Raw genomic sequence first — 20,167 nt, 5'->3', positions numbered from 1 at the left:
ATCTTATTTGCATATACTTTTTTTATGGCACAGTGTATGTTTTTAGAACAACACTGTTCTTGTTGAAATGAAATATAAAGTTGCAAAGAGAGGAGGAACACAGAGAGTGAAAGAAAACAGGAAAGTAAGGCAACTAGATATAGAGTCTTCCTGGAAAAGACTACAATGGATCTGATCTTTTAGAGAATGCTATTTAGGTTATACAAAAAGATGTTTAAGGAAATAAATACATGCCAAAAACCCAATTATATATGGAAGATATGAAAAGCCATTGTAAAATTAATTTAAATTATAACAATATGAGATCATTTTCTTTTTGGTTTAGTTTTGTTTTACTTCTTGGTGAAATTAATGTATGAATAACAGCATTTATTTATATATTTATTTAGATTCAAATTGCTCTCCATAGGTTAGAAGCATCTAATGGCAGCTTTTAAAACATTTATTGTTGCCTGATGGAAATGAGTTTGGTCAGATCCCTACTCGTCTTTCCCAAGCAAATTTTTTTGAAGGACTATGCCTCTCGAGACATATTCCAATAACAATGTCATTGTACTGTCCTGCCTTGACAATCGCTTAATTTAAATGTCCACTCATGATGTTCCTTCTAATTTTTTGTGTATCAGAGCATGTGATTTGCAAAACAGATGATGTTTGTGCTCTTTTTACATGGCTTAGTAAACTAATAAGACATTACAGCAGCAATGTTCATTAGTTAACTTTTAATTTAAGTTATTTTGCCCACTTAACTAAAATAAACATAACAACTTGTTGTTAATGAGATATATAGTATGTAAGAGTCCTACTCTGGCCAGAGCAAGGATCCTGCTTTTAAGGAAATGAGACGTTACACATTTCAGACATAACTTTTCATTCACCTTCTAAAATTCGCATTATGATAATGAAATGTATGCTGTAGCTTCCGATACAGTATAAATTCATGTAACTCTAACTCTTTTTTAGCGTTTCTACTAACATAAACACCATAATAGTATAATAATTTCATGATTAATATCCATCCATCCATCCTTCTTCTCCCGCTTAGTCCTTAGTCAGGCGTATGATGATCACGCACACACACACACTCAAACTTAAGGACAAATTTTTGAGATGCCAATTGACCTAACAGTTATGTTTTTGGACTGTGGGAGGAAACTGGAGTACCAAAAGAACACAGGCATGCAGAAAGATCTTGGGCCAGTAATCGTACCCAGAACCTCATGGCTGCAAGGCAACAGTGCTACCCACTGCATCACTGTGCTGCCCCATGATTAATATCCAAAAATATAAAAGAAATCTTATGAAATGTTACTATATTATTTTTTTCTTAAAAATATATTTATCATATCATTCCTTTTTACTTCTGCAATGGTTGTCCAAATATATGCAACTTTCTGGATGCTGTTTTGATATGCTTTAAATGTAAAGTAGCACAAATATCCCAAAACTGCAAGATCGGATTTGGTCTCTCACATCTAATTGCTTCAGCCACTTTATCTGAGAATGTGCCGATTGACTCATGAACTGTTTTTGCTTCATCATGTAATTGAATTTAGCAAAACATAAACAAACAAGTCCCACGGAAGATTGAGCTCCACGGTGAACAGGCACATCTGTCATGATTGGTTCTGAATCAACCCCACATGCAGAACACTACCAGGAGACAGATGAAAAGTTTAACAGAGTTTATTAAATGTTCGTACAAAATAAGACTGCGTTCAGGAAACAGGTCCAGGGCTGGATTCTCAGGCGTCTGCAGAGATGACAGGTTGGTTAACCAGGAGGATTGGAAACGTTGTTTAGTTTTCAGATGTTTGTAGACTATACCTTGGAGAGTTTCTGGCTTTCTTCTCAGAGGGGGGGAACCGGTTGGGTCCAGAGACTGTTGGTTTAACAGAGTGCTCAGCAGGTGCAGCATCTAACTTCTGACTGTTGGATCAGACATTGGATTGAGGGGTTAGCTCTCCTTCCGAGAGCAGCAGGTGGATTCCAAAGTGAGATCTTCAGGTTTGGCTCTCTAGGGCAGGCAGGCAGATTCAGGTTAAGCTCTCCCAGAGCTTCACACGAGAGACAGGTTTTCCTAGGAGCGACAAGACAAAGGCTGGTTAGAATTCAGTTTTCTCTAGGGAACAAAATCAAAAGACAAAGAGGCTCAGGTTCTCTAACCAAACTTAGCTAACACTGCGGCGTCGAAGAAAGGTCTGGCATCTACTTAAGTAGAGGGGTCCTCTAATGGGCTGACGAGCTCCAGGTGTGCTGGTGAGCTCCAGCCCAGAGAACCCACGGCACACTCTGCTGGGGAAAGGTGGAACAACTCCAGATCCCAACAACATCTTAAAGTGCTTGCTGTAGAGCAGGGCTGTTACACACCTTAGTTTCATTGTCCTGGAAGCCTAGACTGCTAAATAATTTTGGCTGTCAGATGTCTTCTTCCTGTGGGGTTATTTATTTATGCACCTGCAGCAATCTTTGATGTGTGGAATAAGGACATTACTGAACTTATTTTAAAGGACACTGAGATTTTATTAAACATTTATCCAAATCCAACTCTTAAATCTATTTATCTTTATTGTAAAAATGATTTTATAGGAATATATATAAAGCTGTCATTCAAAAGCAGCCAGATCATACGCCAGAGCAGTTAAATTTAATCATTAAAACCGGCTGGCACATCCAGAGTCTCGCAGGCTGATATGCTATAAGCAACCACACAAAATAAATTAATAATGATATATTTATCACTTAAACATTTTTCTATTATTAATATATTTAATGTGACATAGCAAGAAAAAACCGTGCTTCTTTTTGTCAATGTTATGTAACGAAATTTGGTGGGGAGGACAGTTGTTTCTCATATTTTCATTGTTGGTTTCAGGTTGTAAAACCAACGATACACTGATTCAAAATGGTACAGAAAAATGTATTGTTTTTTTGTTGTTTTTTTATGCACTGCATAGTTTTTATTGCGTGCCGAGAACATGTGAGCAGTGCTTGCTTGCCTTGTTGCAACGAGCCTGAGCGTACCATTTCTATGCAGTTGATTGTCAAATTTATTTGCCAATTATTATAAACAGCCAGTGTCCCCTGTCACCCCTACTTGACTGTCTGGGTGACGTTAAGGCTTGGTTATTAAAAAACTTTCTTAAACTAAATGAGAGCAAGACAGAGGTGTTGGTGTTTGGCAGTTCCATCTCTGATGTGGGACCTTTCAAGGATTTTGTAAACTCCAAAGTAACCAGCCTTGGTGTCACCATAGACAGCGATGTTAAACTGGACTAACAAATAAAAAGCATTTTAAAATTGTGTTTTTATCACCTCTGTCTTTTATCTAAGGTAAAAAGGTTGTTTTTTTTTGACTGCCTGCGTCTTTTAACAGGGATCAGAAAAAAATAGTACACCAATTCATCAAACTCTGCCCATCAACCTCTGTTTATTTTAGAATTCTTAAGTTTTTATTGTTTGTGTTTAAAGCTTTGAATGGGATGGCTCCTCCATACTAGGGTGACCAGACGTCCTCTTTTCCTGGACATGTTCTACTTTTCATACCTAAAAAAATGTCCAGGGGGAATTTCAAAATCGTCCGGGATTTTGGTCAACTACAGTGCAGCAGAACCGAGCCGTCAGCACCGCGGTGAAGTTGGTTTGAAATTGGATATTAGATATTCAAGCTCCCCGAAGTCAGAGGGATCTAGCGAACGGTTGATCCGACTGAGGGACTCTGATGTTGGCCAGCGTCTCTCAGCTGCTCCCACACGCGGTGGTGCAGTTATGGACCGTCAACAAATCCTTGAACCAAGCACTCTAGAGAAACAAAAATCAATAAATTCCTTATCTTATGACCAGCTAAGACAAAACTATTATAAAAATCATGCCAATAGATAACATATGCACGGCACACTTGCTATTATGCAATTTTAAGCTATTTTCCATTTTAAAGATATTTTTAAAGACAAAAGCTGGGACTTTTCTTCCATAGCTTACAGGTCATGTGACCTGACTCAAATTCTTTGTGAAACTGTTTTACTACATTAGCCTGATGAGGCACACTCATTTTTATTCAATTTTAAGCCTTTGTATGTGTTTGGGCACGCGGGGCAAAGCATACCATCACCGGATTGGGTTCAGTCTCTCCGTTCCAGGCTGGCTTCGGACCGGGACTAGGAATAGCTAGAATCAAGACATGCTTTCCCACCACAGAAGATGGATCAATCTAACATTGTTATGACCTCCTGGTCTGGGTGTTTGGTGTCAGGCACTCAGAACGTTGGACCCAGAATTCAAGCAGACAGGTCAGATTCAGAAACAAGTGTTTATTAAAAGCATGCGACTGCTCGTCAGCTGGGGTGGGCTCACTGGATACTCTGTAGAAACTGAGACTCAGGTCAGTGATGTGAAAACTCAGATGGGGAATGATAAAGAGCATGAACTTTACCAACCTGGTAAATTTCAGTCTAAGCCAAGAAGAAGGAGTGAAGTCCAGAGGAGTGGTTACTCCGTAGCTTGTGACAGAGCCGATTTTGGAGATCCAGGAGAGAAGAGGAGCAGCGACCAACAGAGGCTGGAGCATGCAGAGGAATAGAAAGATAAAGAAGGATTAATCCAAGGCGGGGTCAGAAGACAGGAGGTTTATAACAGATCTAGAACAAACCTAGAGGTAACAACTACTTAATAAGATCAGGCAAACCAAGAGCACTTAAAAAAACAATTGTTAAATGTCTCAATTATCTACACATAAATGAAAATCAGGTCCCACTCTTCTAAAATATTCAAAAATAACAAGTACAAATAGTAAATGTAACTTTTTATTAACAGTAAAGAATTGCCTTTAATGACATCCACAACTAGCACACTGCAAAATCAACAATATTTACAACAAATAACTTTTAAAGGGTTCATTATGCTTACCACATGGACAGCATTTATACTCTGTGGGGCTTTCCCTCAGTCTGGCCAGCCCTGTCAACATGCTCAAACATCAAGATGACAACACCACTACAAAAGGGAGTACAAAACACAGGCATTTAAGACTTTATAAAAGCATTTTCATGCTGTTTTAGAGCCACAGTAATTTCTCTTCTGGAGTTTTCCAACAATCTGTTGATGATGATATGTATGGCCTGAATCATGGGGTGTCTATAGATGTCTGCTGGCTTACTCCCTACATTTTCTGTCCACATCTGACCCAATTGTTACAAATTTTCCTAGCTGCTCCATGCAGACATTTTCTAGACAAGGACTTCATGCAGAGGGGTGTGGAAGTCTAAAATGCTTTGAGGATGCCTCAAGTATAAACCAAGCTTTAGTCTGCATTACCAAAACTGTATGAAAATTACATTGCTAAGAACTGTACATGAAGGAAATAAATAGAAGGAATCTATATAATGTTATAGATAGCATTGCAGTGACATCCCACTGCTATCCTTACAATGACTGCTTCCATTTTAAGAGGCATAAAATGTTCCTTAGCAACCACAGAGGTAAACAGTACTCTCATTAAATTTTGCACGTGGTTTGACTCTTTGAGTCTATGATTTATCAATACCTAGAAAGGTATGAAAACATAAAGGCAAAGATGATGAAAAATGTGCACTAATTCAGCTGGGGAATGGTTTCAAGGTGGGAAGAGGCTACAGCTGACAAAGGCTAGCTATAAAGTCTAACTGCGGAGGATCGAGGGAGCACGGCGGAAATTCTAATAAGTCTGTTAGGGAAAAAGTGCCAGGGTGGGGAGAGGCTACTGCTGACTGAGGCTAGCCTGTAGGCTAACTGTGGGAAATGGAATGAGCACAGCGTTCGATCAGAGAAGCATAGGCATGACAAACCGTGAAATAGTCCCTTGTTAAAGATAGGCTCTGTGTATGCACCCTGATGCACTTTCCCTGAAAAGAAATCACTCGCGACAAACTCTTTAAATAACACTTCATAACTTATATTTATTAAATAACAAGGAGGCATGACAACAGATTTTGATAGGAATTCTAATCTTACTCAGATCAGAGAAATTGCTTAGGGTTACAGAATGGCAGCTACTCACCTCTGGCCTCAACTCCCAGGAAGTGTCCCTAATTAACGGTTAAAAAGGCATTTTATACATCTCCAGTCTGCCACAGCATCTTATTTTACATCGTATACTTTCGCAGATGGCTAGACATCCATGTTCCCAGCCTTATCAAAATTTTACACGTAGCTGAAGGACACCGCTCTCATTCATCCATACGCAGACTTCGATATCAGACTGAATTACAGTAGGCCTATCCATATACACTCAGAACTATTTTAAAAACTACTGCTGTTCTATGTCCATTGAACCCATCCATCCCTTTTTTTGGCATACTTATCCCTGCTGGGGTCGCAAGGGGAGCTGGCGAGACGCACAAAGATGCATACTCTACACACACTTTAAAAAAAATTTACCTAACAGTCATGTTTTTGGACAGAGGGAGGAAGCCGGAATACCCGGAGAGAACCCACACATATACAGGGAGAACATGCAAACTCCATGCAGAAAGACCCCGGGCTGGGAATCAAACCCAGAACCTTTTTGCTGCAAGTCAGCAGTGCTACTCACTGTGCCACCTTTCTTTTTTTTACACCTACTTCTCATGTACCTTTTCTCCTTATTTCTTTGTTTATTGCAAGAAAAAAGCAGACAAAGACAAGTCCTGCTTTGCTACAGTGTTAAATTGTGTAGGTATGGCGGTACTTAGATTACCTAGTTAAATTTACTTCAGTAGTACTTCTTATAAAAGTCAGAGCAGCTGTTGTCAATGGGGCTGTTCTGTCTATCAAAGGCACATTCATAAATGTAACTGAGGTTACTAAGAAACAGGAAGAACAGAGCTGTTGATGAAAAGCTCACTGTTTACTCACTCTCACACTCAACAAAAATGAATGTATTTACCTATCTGAAAATTAGCCACAAATAACATTTCATACAAACTCACAGTGAGAAACAACCTGCTAAGGTGACTAAAGTTAATATGATCTAAAGAGGTCATATTTCATTAGTGAAACCCCAAACAATGTAGGGTAAAGGTTTATTTCACGTGGTAAAAACAACATTTTCAGTAGCAGGAAGTAGCTGGGAACTAAGCAACCATTTTTCGTTTGAAAAACAGTTGACAAATACATCATTTACATGTTACTGTGTAAAAGTATATCTGTGAAATACCACTAATAAACTCTGAGGGCATATTTATATTTTGTGATTGCAATGTGAAGATGACATATGGGACACACCAATATTTATTTTTTATCTCATGTAAATAAGATAAAAATGTCTGAATTTGAATGAACCAGCTAACAGCTAAATATTTGAATAAGGGTGTGATTTATTTATTTCTATGAAAGCTGCAGTGGAGGAAGCAGAATTCACTCAGGCGGTTAAGTGAACATCAGAGTGGAACGAGGACCAACTGCTGAGGTGAGGGAGGCTGTTAAACATGAACTGACAGAAAGTTTTCTTTTTTTATTTGCCTAGTTTCATTTCAGAAAGACCGTCATTAATCTGAGTACATTGTTTACAACAGCTATTTTCACTAACTGCATACTAACATTTTTTTCCTTCCAAGATGCTGTGGAGTTTGGTTTTCATCTGGGTTATAAGTAAGTGGCTCATTTTATTCAGCTGAATGTCTTTCTCATTAATGTAAAAATATTACAGAGAGAAGTAAGAGTTCAGATTCACAACATCAGATCTACTTTGAAAGAAATTAATTTGTTGTTTTAAGGATTTTTAAAAATGTAAATATTAGTGTTATTTCAATAACTTCTCTGGTATTTACAGCAACCCAAAATGTAGCTGTGCAGACAACAGGTAGGATCAAATATTCTTTGTTAAACAGATAATTTCTGCTGAAATAAATCAAAACGTTAGATAAGCTATATATAAGCTAAATGCAACACAAAGTTGAATCTTTTTTCTTTTATTTTTTGTATTTGATCTCCAGATCTCTGCAACAAACAGAGAAAAAATCTGACAGTGAAGAATGCATCTCAGTCCTCAACCTTAGATGATGGACGCGTACCATTGATCCCTCCCAGAGCCTTTGATGAGAATCCCAATACATGTTGTCGCACCCAGAAACAGACTAACCCCTGGTGGAGAATTGACCTGCAGGGGATTTACAACATTTCCTGCATCTCTATCTATACTAAACCAGAGGATGTAGATTACATATCTGGAGCTCAGATCTACATCGGGAACTCTCTAGAGAACAACGGCACCAACAACAGGCTGTAAGAACAACATGATACCTTAATGGGATTTATTTCATATTTTTATACCTTAAAATAATATTTTGAATAACATGTCAATCTATTCAATATAGTTGTTTTTAATTATTTATCTTTGGAGGCAGTTTTCAAACATGGAAGTCAATGAAATATTTTTTGCCTGAGTCTCAGAGAGCTGAAAGTCATTGAAGTTTTTAAAATGCAACCATCACAATCTCACTGCTTTCCTTAGTGGTTCCTTCTTTTGCATCTTTTGTCGCAATAATGTTCAGTAGTATTCAGTGTCTGATCAGCTGTATGTTTGGATATTTTTCCTCATCCAGGGTTTACAACATCACAGAGCAAGGACAGGAGATAAAATATAAAAACCTTGTTATGATTGCCTTCAGCTTTCCCACATCAGCGTTGGGGCGATACGTCACTGTGTTCAGACCAGGCCACAAGCATCTGGTTCTTTGTGAGGTGAAAAGCACTGGCACAGGTATGTCTGATTTAATTTAAAAGTCTATGATTTGCAAAGTCTATTGTTGACACGCATCAAGACACATCAAAAGGTCCTCCTGTTGTCTTGAACAAAGGGACCAGAGCATCTTAATAAATTGGAGCAATCAAACTAAAACTCATGGGCTTCTGAGCATCTGAGGCAAGCATGTGCTCATGTGAAGTGCTATGATCTTTCCTCTGAAGCAGTGTATTAATGCCTAAATTAACATAAAATGCTGTAACCTGCCTGAAAAATATGTTGGCTTTTATTATTCTGGCGCTCTGGCACTATTTTTACCTACTTACAACAGCAAATATAGCAAAGCCACTCTCTGCCATTTAACACAGTAGCAGCATAAGCATCAGACACATCTGTACAGACTATACTGAACACGCTTCTGGAGCGTCAAAGATGCTGTTGAGGTGCTTCTGACCTTTATGTGGACAGGCATAAAAAATGAACAGATGCTTCTTTGCTGCTAAAATCACATGTGTGTGAATGTAGCATTAGGGGTCTATTGAGCAGGGGTGGGTCATTAACCTGGTGTGAGGGTTTGGTTGAGGTTTTGAGGCCCCAAAATGCAGAGGTAAGTTCTGGAGGATTTGATTAAACAACTGACGCAAAAACCAAAGAACAAAATACATGTAATCAAAAACCCGGTAACTTCATGGGAAAAACTCATGTGGGAAGCCAGAAAAAGACGAACCAGCACTAAGGAACTGCACAGGGAGAGTATGGCTCTGTTCGAATTCATGGGCTGCATCTTCCAAAGGCCAGATTCGAAGGTCGATTATGTCATAGCGTGGCGCCAAGGTCTGGTCGCATTCCAAGACTCCTCGTAATGCATCCAACAAATGCGTCCTTCTTTTTGCCCGATTTTAAGGACGGGTCCAATGTATCCTCGCTATCCTTGGATATCCCAGGGTTCATTGCGAGACCAAGTAAGCCGGCTGCTCCGTTACAGGGGAAATGGTACTTGGCACCGAACAGTGGTGAATATTGGAATTTCAGTTTAATATAATACAATTATGTGAATAGTTTAGTCTGAAATGAATGAAAATCGTTGTTTTAATGGATATTCAGTCAGATAATGTTTGATTTATCTAAAGATTTTTATCCATTTCTGTGTTAATGGGTTTGGCTGTAATTTAAGAACAGATTCTAATATATCTGCAGTGCGTGGACTATAAATCTGATAGGATTTTTATTTTTTAATTACTATTTTGAACAATTTGCTTATGGATTTTTGTGTTGTTGAAAATAAGATATTTTGCAGATATATTTTTATACATACATTGTTTAGATTTACTTATATCTTTCTACCCTTTTATAGAATTGAATAGAAAATCTCTCTATTGTCCCACAATGGAGAAATTTACAGCAGCAACAAGATTATCGGAAAAAAAAAATGGTCACACAAATGTGGACCTTAGTAAAATGCTTAAGAATAATATAATAGTGTAGAGTTAAAATATAAACAATAAAATACGGTACTGTAAAGTGCTCGCACATTTAAAACTGTGCACCTGGAGAATAAATAACCAACTATGGACATTTTTACAGTAATGGATATTTGAAAATAGCAGCAACATCATAGATGTGCAAAATGAAAGCAGCATGTTAATGTAACTAAGGTTTATATCATTACATTTGCTTTTATGTGTTCATGCTCCCACTGGTTGTCCCCTTTCTTCCACTCTGTAGTCTTATGAGAAGTCTTTGTTTACTTTACAATCATAAAAAAAAATTTAAAGAAACTGGTTGAGAAGTTCAGTACTCATTCTTTTCCTGCTTTATATATCATATAACCTTCTGCAGCTTTCTCCAAATGATCCTGTCCCGGTAGACCGCGTCCTTGGAAGACACGGCCCATAAATTCAAACACAGCGCACATGACAGGAATAAGGAGCTGATTGGGAGCAGCTGTGAACAGAGGATTCTAGATGGGAGCTATGGAAAAGGAGACCAACACAAGAGGGCACAAGAGGGCAACCAAGAAAAAACTAAGAACTCACATATATTCATAAAACACAACAAAATAGGAATTAAACAAATCAAACTAGAAAACAAAGAAAAACTTGGATCAAAGTGAAATTGAATACTGTTATGCCCCCAAGGTCTAGGGGTTCTGGGGAGGTAACATAGGTCAAATAAGTGGAATGTAAAATGATTTATTACAAAAGATTGTTTAACAGACCCAAAACACAATACAGCTTAACCCAATTAAAAAAAAAAGAAAATAAAACAAATTCAAGAATGGTTAAGTGCAAATCAAATTACAACCTGTCCAAACCAGACAGACTAAGTTTAACTCAAAACAACCCAAAAGAAAAGACAAAGGAGCTCCAAAGCTCCCAAACACAAGCTTCTGGCTTGAGCAAGTCCACCTAAACCAGATTCAGAAAAATAAACAAGCTAGGTCAAAGAGTTCTAACTACCCAAAACAGCTTGAAACCAAAGGTGAGGGAACAGCTTAACAAAACCTTCTTCCTACTAGCTGTCCCCAAACTGAAAGCCTTCCAGGAGCCATTTATATGGTGCAGGTGGGCCTCATTAGCATCCTGATTGGCTTAACAATCTTCTGCTGGTCCTGACATGTTACTGCTCCTCTGCGGCCTTCAGGCAGCCAACAAGGAAGATTCCTGTCACAGCTGAACCTGCATAAGAAAACAAGCCTGCACAGTCTTAAAAGGCCAGGGCCCGTGACAAATACTCAAAAGAAAACTTAACAGAATCAACACCGTGACAGCTGGATGCTCAGTGCTTATTGGCTAACATATTTAGGGACTTTTGACTGAAGTGGCTGGGCATAAAGGAGATTTTCCTCATGAGTCGAGAGGAGAAGAAAAAGACATCACTCAGTCAGATCAGTTATTTTGTGCTGAACTTGACATGGTTGCTGGAGTTTCCATTTGCTGGTTTCTTGTTGTTTTGTTGCTTCTTCATCTCTTGCTCCCCACATGTATTTTTCCTGATGTTTATTTAAGTTGTGCAAAATTATATCCAGCAGATAATGAATAAATGATTAACTAGAACTGGAGCTTTAGTTATATTATTATACTTTTTAACTTATTTAAAATCTGAGGTGAAATCAGTTTAGGGTTCTTAGTTGAATAATTGTAGCTTTAATTTGCTTACTTACCAGGGTTTATGCCTTTCACCTCTGGATGGTTCCTGGACCAGCTATTAAAATCCAGGTATCCAAGCCAATCTAGTGACCCAGGCTCGGCTTTCAGCAGAGCTATTAATTATCAATCAAAGAACGATTTATCTCTGTTTATTCACACTGTTACCAAAAGGGGGTGGATCTGGCCTGAGTGATAAATCGTCCTCTATATGAATAACAAGACCACTACAAGTTAAACAATGACGTCTTTATTCTAATAATTCAGGATTACAGAAATCTAACATCTATGCAAAACACTACATGCTATTAGAAAATAAACACAAGGCAGACTAAATGAGTAGTTTAAAGAAACTAAATAAAAATAAAACCATAAGAGTCCGTTTAACTGGCTTCTGAGATTGTCCAAGATAGGCCAGATCTTAATACATTCACTAATGTCCGTTGGAATAGCAGCAAGTATAATGATAACAACAGTGCAATTGAAATAACATAAAAATAAAACATTCAGCATAAAATGATAAATGGTAAAAATGCCTTAAACAACAGCAGCAGAAGTCGTTTTAGCAAAACGGCATCAATAGAGAGAGAGAGAACCAGAGAGAGTCCAGCCCAGCCCAAAAACACATATTCAAAATCAGATTGAGATCCTTCATAGTTCCCTAAGCTGATTTATTTACTCATTAGAAGAGTGGAGGAGGTACTGCCTCTTGTGGAAGACTATTTGGTCACCAGAAATATAAGTAAAATCTGTAAAATATGGCGAACATTATTTATCTTGCGTAAGTTACTCATTTCTTTCTGTGTTAAATATTTTAACGTCTTCAATAACAGTACATTATAAAAAAACAAAAATGAATACCAAATCCATTATTACAATTATAAGAGACCAGTTTCAGCAGAACAATAAGAGGTTTTATCATAGAGCTTGATGCTAAATTATAGAGAAAGATGCACCTGTGTTACAGTTGGAAAAGACTCTGAAAGTTTCTAAGTAACAAAACAAAATATTTTTCCTCATCACTTTTCAGGAGGAATGAGTAGAATTTAGCAAACTGCTGATAAAACAAAATGTTATTATTTTCGTTAAGTTTATTTTAGTGCTGTCAATCGATTAAATTTTTTAATCGCGATTAATCGCATCAATGCCTAAGTTAACTCGAGATTAATCGCATTTTAATCACACATTTCTTTTCTGATTGAAAATCATTTAAATACTCTCGATGACATACAAAAAATACATACAGGCTGGGTTTCTGCCAATGTTCTTTTTTTAAAATGAAAACAGGTCACAGATACTGATTTATGCCATAGAAACATATGGCAAGAAGATGGGGAGGCATGTAGCAAAAAATAACAAATATGTAGCCAAAAAAAAAGGCTCAGAAAACAGGCTGATGTAAATGACAGTCTTTACAGTTAATACAGTCTTTTGAACAAAGACAAGCATTTTACCCTACTGCTATAAAATGCAGTAGAGTTAACATTAGATGTCAATTAACCAAGGTAATAATGAACAATTTTCAATCAATACATCAAAATCAATAGACCGACATCACTAGATGGAGGTAGTCTATGCTCTAGAAAGTTACTTTTCAGCCTCTTAACAAAAATGAGAACACACACACACCCACACACACACACACGATACTGACCTGTGGCGTACACAGACAGCAAGAGTGCTGTAGCAGATTCCATTTCACCTCAGTAATCAGTTTTCTCAGCGTATTTCAGGTTGCTATAGGCACCAGACACTCAACTTGTTTGTTGGTGGTGGGGCTTAAAGAAAAGGCACTAGCGCCACCCAGTGTATGAGCTTCTTTTTTCCTTGAGGAGCTCCGCTCTGGAAGCCTATGAGAAATGCATACACTGGGGGAAAATAGCCCCGCCTTCTCGCAGGCTGCAGCGGGATGTACTTGGAAAATTGTACCATAAAACCACATAGCGTTAACCTCACGTTAAAAAAATTATCGCCATTAAAATGGCCTCGCGTTAACGCGATAATAACGCGATAATTTTGACAGCACTAGTGTATTTCATTCATAGGCGTTATGTTATATTCTTAGTGCACATTTCAAGGTAATTCAATTTTAACTATGGGTTAGAAGTTTGTTCCATTATTTTTGCATGCAAAAAACACATGTTGTGAAGGAAGATAAAAAAACAAAACATTTTTTGTCAATGGAAGCTGGAAAACAAAATGGAATCCAGTGAGTAAATATTGCCACCAGGAGATGACTGGACAGAGCATGGGGGAGGAGGGGGGCTGTGAAGCTCAAGGTAGACCCTTGGCTTGTTGTGCTAATATACTAAAGTTTATCCACGTCTAGTGAAGGTAAAGAATGATGAAGTGTCTATGTATCGGGCACGTTTCGGGTCGGTTTGTTTACGGTGGAGTGGACCGGGGACTCCCTCAAATTAGTTTTTGGAACTTGGGATGTCTGTAACATGTGGTGGTGTGCTGTCACCAATGGTTCCATTCAAGGTGCGCAGTTACTATTTTTCCGTGTGTGATCATATACTACAGAGAATTGCATAACTGTATCTTCTTGGCCGATTTATGGAACTGTCGCCACATGCAACAAAAGACCACAGGCCGGATTGGAACCTGGGTCAGCTGCATTGAGGACTAAGGCCTCCATGGGTCGTGTCTGATAACCACTGCGACACCAAACGCGCCACCTGTCCATTTCAATAGCAGAATAAAGCAGTTCCTTCTCATCTCATAAAATGCTTGAGCATCTGTAGATCATCCACAACGGAGCCACAAAAAATATTACTTTAAATTTAGCACTTCTTATTTGCAACTTTTGAAGATGGGGTTAAGAAAGTTTAAAAAAACCTCATTATCAAATGAGGTCACTAGATTCTTCAAATTTGGTTTGTGTAATAAAATTCATGTATTTGTCAAATGTCATTTTGCAAGACTATGCATCTCAGTAAGTTCAGTGAAAAGTAACGTTGAGGAATGTTTGAGCTTTACCTCTAACAACAGCAACACTTTGTCCCACAACTTCACTATGTGCCATGAAAATTTTTATGCAAATAACATGCAAATAAGCAAAAACAATGCTGTACTTTGAAAATAACATGTCATAGATATAAAAGCATCCACTGAGGGAAGTGGGGAGATACAAACCCTGATCTGAGCAATTTGTCTGTCAAAACAGTTGAAACACAAAACATAAACATATTTAGCTCTTTTATAGATTTTGTCTGAGGCCAATCTATTTGACTTGTAAATGAGATCATTTTTTGTTCAGTCTTGATATTTTAAAATACTAACTTACACCAAAAGTAATGAATATCATAGATAATAAACATACCAGTTAATTCCAATATTACTGCCACTGACCTGCTAATGCTCAACAGAAGAAAAAGGTGTTAATTATAAGGCAGGAAGCTGAAATTTTGAAAAGCTGAACTTTTATTAATTAACTTCTTTCTCATGAGGGTTGAGAGAAATTTAGCATGTAAAACCAAATGTTTTGGTTGTTTTATGAGGCTATGATTAGTATATTATTATAGCTTTCAACTCATAGCCTTTAATACACATTATGCAGGTATTATGTCAAGGTAAATTAATCATAACTAGGAGTGTTATATTAAGGAAACCAATATAACATGTATTCTAAGTATTTCACTTTTCTTCAGAACCGGCCTGTGATGGACCAAAAATAAATCTGATGGAGAAAAAAGCATCTCAGTCTTCAGTGTACATTAAAGATGATACCAATTACGCTGCTGACAGAGCCTTTGATGGGAAAATCAACACATGTTCTCACACTACGGAGCAGACTAACTCCTGGTGGAGAATCGACCTGCAGGGGGTTTACAACATTTCCTGTATCTCTGTTAAAAATTTTGAACAGGGTTCTACGACTGACCTATCAGATACTAAATTCTACATTGGAAACTCTCTGGAGAATAACGGCACCAGCAACATACTGTAAGAACCCCATGTTTGCTTTGTGCGATTAAATTTACCTTGCTGGGCTTTACCATGTGAAATCCAAAATAAATAATTCCTTTACAGACACTTTAAAATACATATTGACTCATTACTGAAGTAGAAACCTGTCAATCACTGCACAAATTTGCAATGTTTTGGTTAGATACCTGTCCTAAATATTTAAAAACAAATTTATTTAAAGCCTCCCTAAATTGTTCATTATTGGGTTTCACATAAAATGTTAAAAATGCTTTTATGAATTCTGTATGTCTTTGATGTTTGCGGTGAATTTGCCAAATTCTGCTCCATCTGTATCTTCAGAGGAGCTTAATTCATTTGGCTGAATATGAAGTAATTGATTGTTAGCACTTTCTACGGGGTTGCTGTTATTCTGTCGAGTTATTATAGGGTTTGTTTTTGTCTATTTTTTAGGATTCCACACGGAACATATCGCTACAATGTCTTTAGGTTTGACATATCAGTGTTGGGACGCTACATCACTGTGATCAAAGAAAAAAAAGAACATCTGGCTCTCTGTGAAATATCCATCACTGGCACAAAAATTGGTATGTGTTTCATGTTTGTCATCTTCCTTCAATGGAATGTTACAGTGGTAAAAAACGGGTTAAAGTTCTATTAAATGCAAATATTGTATTACTTTACATCTGCACATTGTACTGCATACAACATCTAATGTGACATCTTTGCCTAGGGTCCTCTTTCTCTAACACTCATCCTGTGGCAGATGAGTGTTTAAGAAAGAGGAACACAATCGCCTACAACTAATGTTGGGCATTTGCTAACAAAATATAAATCATCATGAAATAAAGGTTCATTTAAAGGTACCATATATTAAATTTAAATAGCATTAGTTTAGAGCTATATAGAGTTATATGTGTTTCTTCTCCATTCAGCCTGGAAGATAGAAACTGCCCCTTGTATTTAAGTAGTATCAAGATCCATTCTGTATTTATATATTTCACTGTAGTAATTCTATTTAATGCTGTGAAATCTTTGCTTGTTTACTGTGCTGCTGTGATTACAGACAGTTTTTTGATATAACAGGGTTTTTGATTGCAGGATATTACTGTGAAATAATAATTAAATGCTGTAAAATACAATGAATTTTTACAGGTATTCAAGGAAAATTTATTACAAGTTACTGTAAAATAATACTGGCAATTCTTGTGGAAAGATGATAATTTCCAGCCGTGTGACCCTTCACAGTTTTCTGCATCCTAGAACTTTATTTAAACAAAGTCTGTTTTTGTTTTTCTGTTGAAGATTCACCTTTTAAACTTATTAAGCAAAACAAGACCTGGGAAGAAGCCCTGTACTACTGCAGAGATAACCACAGAGATCTGGCCTCCATCCTGGATGAACAGATGCAGGCCTTTTCTGAGCTGGAGGCTGAGAAGGCCAACAGTCCCTTTGTATGGCTCGGCCTTCATTACACCTGCACCCTGGACTTCTGGTTCTGGGTTGATGATAATGTTGTGCGTTTCAAACGCTGGGCTAACAACCCCCCAGAGGAGGACTGTGACATGAGTGGAGCCATGAAGACACATGGAGACCATCTGTGGTTCAGCAAGTCTGATTATGAGAAGTTTAATTGTATCTGTTTGCTTTAGGAAGATTTTAATATTCCACCTGATTATAAAGTTAGCATTGCTTTGTTTTCATTAAAACGGCCTCTTCTTTGATTGTAGAAACTCTTAGACCATTTCCCTGTATTTTTGCAATAATCACAAAGAGAGTTGGTTAGTCTAGCTTCCACTTATGTCCATCACTGTAGTAAAAAACTAAAATATGGATCCTGAAAAGCTGGATATTTGGAAATGAAAGGTTCTGTAACCTTTAACAAGGTTTTAACATTTTTTTGTTCCAGTTGAATAAATACTGTATGAAGTTAAGATCTGAAACCTCTACTGGGTTTAATTGTAATTTAATTACAACTGCCTGGAGATTCAGTTTATGTATCTGTTATGTTTCTGTAAGTAACAAAAGCTTTCTTAGGATGAACATTTCTAAGCAATAAAGAGGCTTTATTACAGTCTGACATATGTTCGTTTATGTTATTCTTAGGGTATCCTGGCTTCTCTAGGTGCTCAATGAGGTTTGTTTCTTTCAGTACACAAAGTCACACTGTCAAAAAAGCAAGCTCTAATAGAAAGATAAAAAGCCAAATTTGGAACTAAAAAATATAAAGGCATTTAGAAGAAAATGAACTCTAACAAATGTATAACATTGTCTTCATCAGAGGTGTTTTCTGCTTTGGTAAAATTCTCTTGGTTGTAAATAATTATTGGTGCTCCCCTTAATGTGATGTTGGGGAAAGCTTAAGTACTATTATTAAAAACCTTTATATATGTGTCAGTTTATCGTAAAATGTTTTTTGTGCAAATATTTCAAACATAGGAGCTAATTCAGTTCTAAATCAGATTCAAATAAACTAAATTGAAAGCATCATGAAACCAATTTTTAATACCTTTAAGTCTGATGGCATTCACATGGACATGAAGGATGACAATAAAAAAATAAAACACTCTCTAAAAGAAGCAATTTTCTTTTTAGCCTTTATATTTGTGCTGTTAATGTTTCCTTCTGGAAAATATATTTATTTTCAGTAGCAGGGCTAGTATCAACAACTCTATACCAATTCTGCATTCATTACAACTTTTAATCTGAAGGTTTGTCATTATAAAACTCAACACACTCATCAGGCATACCCAGAGCCAATGCATTAATTCCGTTCAATTCAGTGTATTTATATAGCAGCAATTCACAACACGTCATCTCATAACATAAATGTGTTTACTCTTAACCGTGGATCAGTTCGCATGAACTGCATTTAGAAATGCGTACATTAAAAAGAATTATGTGGCCTGAATTTGTGTAGTCTTTCCTTTAAATCTGTCACCACCACTCTTCTCCAATAAATAAAGCATTAGTAAATACTGAGATGTAGCTATACATCTGCATATATATAAATATATATATACATGAATAAATATATATATATATATATATATATATATATATATATATATTTACACAAAAGAGATATACGTGTATATATTTATATCCTTATTATCTTGTGTGGTTTGTTGTTTAAATATATATAAAATTGTATCTGGAGCGTGTAAAAAAAAAAAGTAATTTCCCTCTGGGATTATTAAAGTATTTCTGATTCTGATTCCGAAAATTTAATCATTTGTTGAAAAAATGTTTTAAGACATTTCCACATTATGACATTTGCATGTTTTTTGGAGAATGTAAAAAATACAGATAAACACAAAAAACTAACCTTGCTTTATTCAAATAAAATGTAAAAACGTTATGATACCCTAACCCCTAAAAGCTGGTATTACGTTTTTTGTGTCATGATGGGTTCTTAGTTTTAAGCCCAATTTGCAGAACACACATGGGAAAACTGGGTAAAAGTTCAAAGAGTTTATTTTGAACACAAGCACAGGAATACTGGAACAGATTCAGGCAGGGGAGCAGGTTCACTGGAGACTTTACTGAAACGGGAGATGGTTGGTTAACAGAGTTCATGAAAAGCTAAGCATCTAGCTTTCTGCTTAGCATGGTTGGTCTTGATCTGAGCTTCCAGCTCACTGCAGAAAACAACAGCGGATTAACACAAAGGATTCTTCAGGTTGAGCTTCCAGCTCACAGCAGAGAACAACAGGGGATAAACACGAAGGATTCTTCAGGCTGAGCCTCCAGCTCTTAGCAGGGAACAACAGGGGAAAATCCACATGGGAACATCTAGGGAAACTCCACATAGAAGTCTTCAGGTTTAATCCACATAGGAATCTTCGGGTTGGCTCACCAGGGCAGATTAGCTGGTTTAGACTCTCCTAGAGCTTCAGGCTTGAGACTGGTTTCCTGTGATGCAACTCTCCCAGAGCTGCAGGCCAGAGACAGGTCGCCAGAGAGACAGCTCTTCCAGAGCTTCACGTAGAGACAGGAGGTTGAACTCATCCAGAGCTTTCACGAAGAGACAGGTTTCCAACTAAGATCAACACTGCGGCGTGGAAGCAAGGTCAGGCAGGAGCTTATAAAGGAGAGGTCTTCTGATGAGAGGATTAGCAACAGGTGTGCAGGAAGGTTCCAGCTCCAGAAGACCCACGGCGCACTCTGCTGGAGACAGAGGGTAATCTCTAGATCCCCACAGTAACTCCAGCCCTAAGGGAAAATAGCAAAGAGCAGAAGGGGATCCTCGGCGCCCTCTGGTGGGCAAGCCTGAGGATCCCAACAATTTGTTTAAGACAACATTCGGGCCTTATAAACGACTGACATTAAAGTTTGTATTTTTCAATTTTTCATTTAATATAGAGTTACATTTCCTGATTTACTATTATAC

General features: G+C 37.3%; 1 protein-coding gene across 1 annotated transcript in view; it reads left to right on the top strand.

Moving 5' to 3' along the window:
• The window catches only part of LOC119786306, a 40,041-nt gene extending 21,798 nt beyond the window's left edge, over nucleotides 1-18,243 (top strand). Inside the window, exons 2-8 of the mRNA XM_038289590.1 lie at nucleotides 7,572-7,605; nucleotides 7,787-7,816; nucleotides 7,950-8,238; nucleotides 8,559-8,716; nucleotides 15,498-15,792; nucleotides 16,228-16,361; nucleotides 17,080-18,243. Coding sequence (XP_038145518.1) covers nucleotides 7,572-7,605; nucleotides 7,787-7,816; nucleotides 7,950-8,238; nucleotides 8,559-8,716; nucleotides 15,498-15,792; nucleotides 16,228-16,361; nucleotides 17,080-17,426 — 1,287 coding nt within the window. The 3' untranslated portion in view covers nucleotides 17,427-18,243. The remainder of the gene's footprint in view (nucleotides 1-7,571; nucleotides 7,606-7,786; nucleotides 7,817-7,949; nucleotides 8,239-8,558; nucleotides 8,717-15,497; nucleotides 15,793-16,227; nucleotides 16,362-17,079) is intronic.
• The last annotated feature ends 1,924 nt before the right edge of the window (nucleotides 18,244-20,167 follow it).

This window comes from Cyprinodon tularosa, unplaced genomic scaffold (assembly GCF_016077235.1).
Source record: "Cyprinodon tularosa strain WSP-4 unplaced genomic scaffold, ASM1607723v1 ctg107, whole genome shotgun sequence".
Taxonomy (NCBI): domain Eukaryota; kingdom Metazoa; phylum Chordata; class Actinopteri; order Cyprinodontiformes; family Cyprinodontidae; genus Cyprinodon; species Cyprinodon tularosa.
This window is presented reverse-complemented; position numbering and strand designations above follow the sequence as displayed.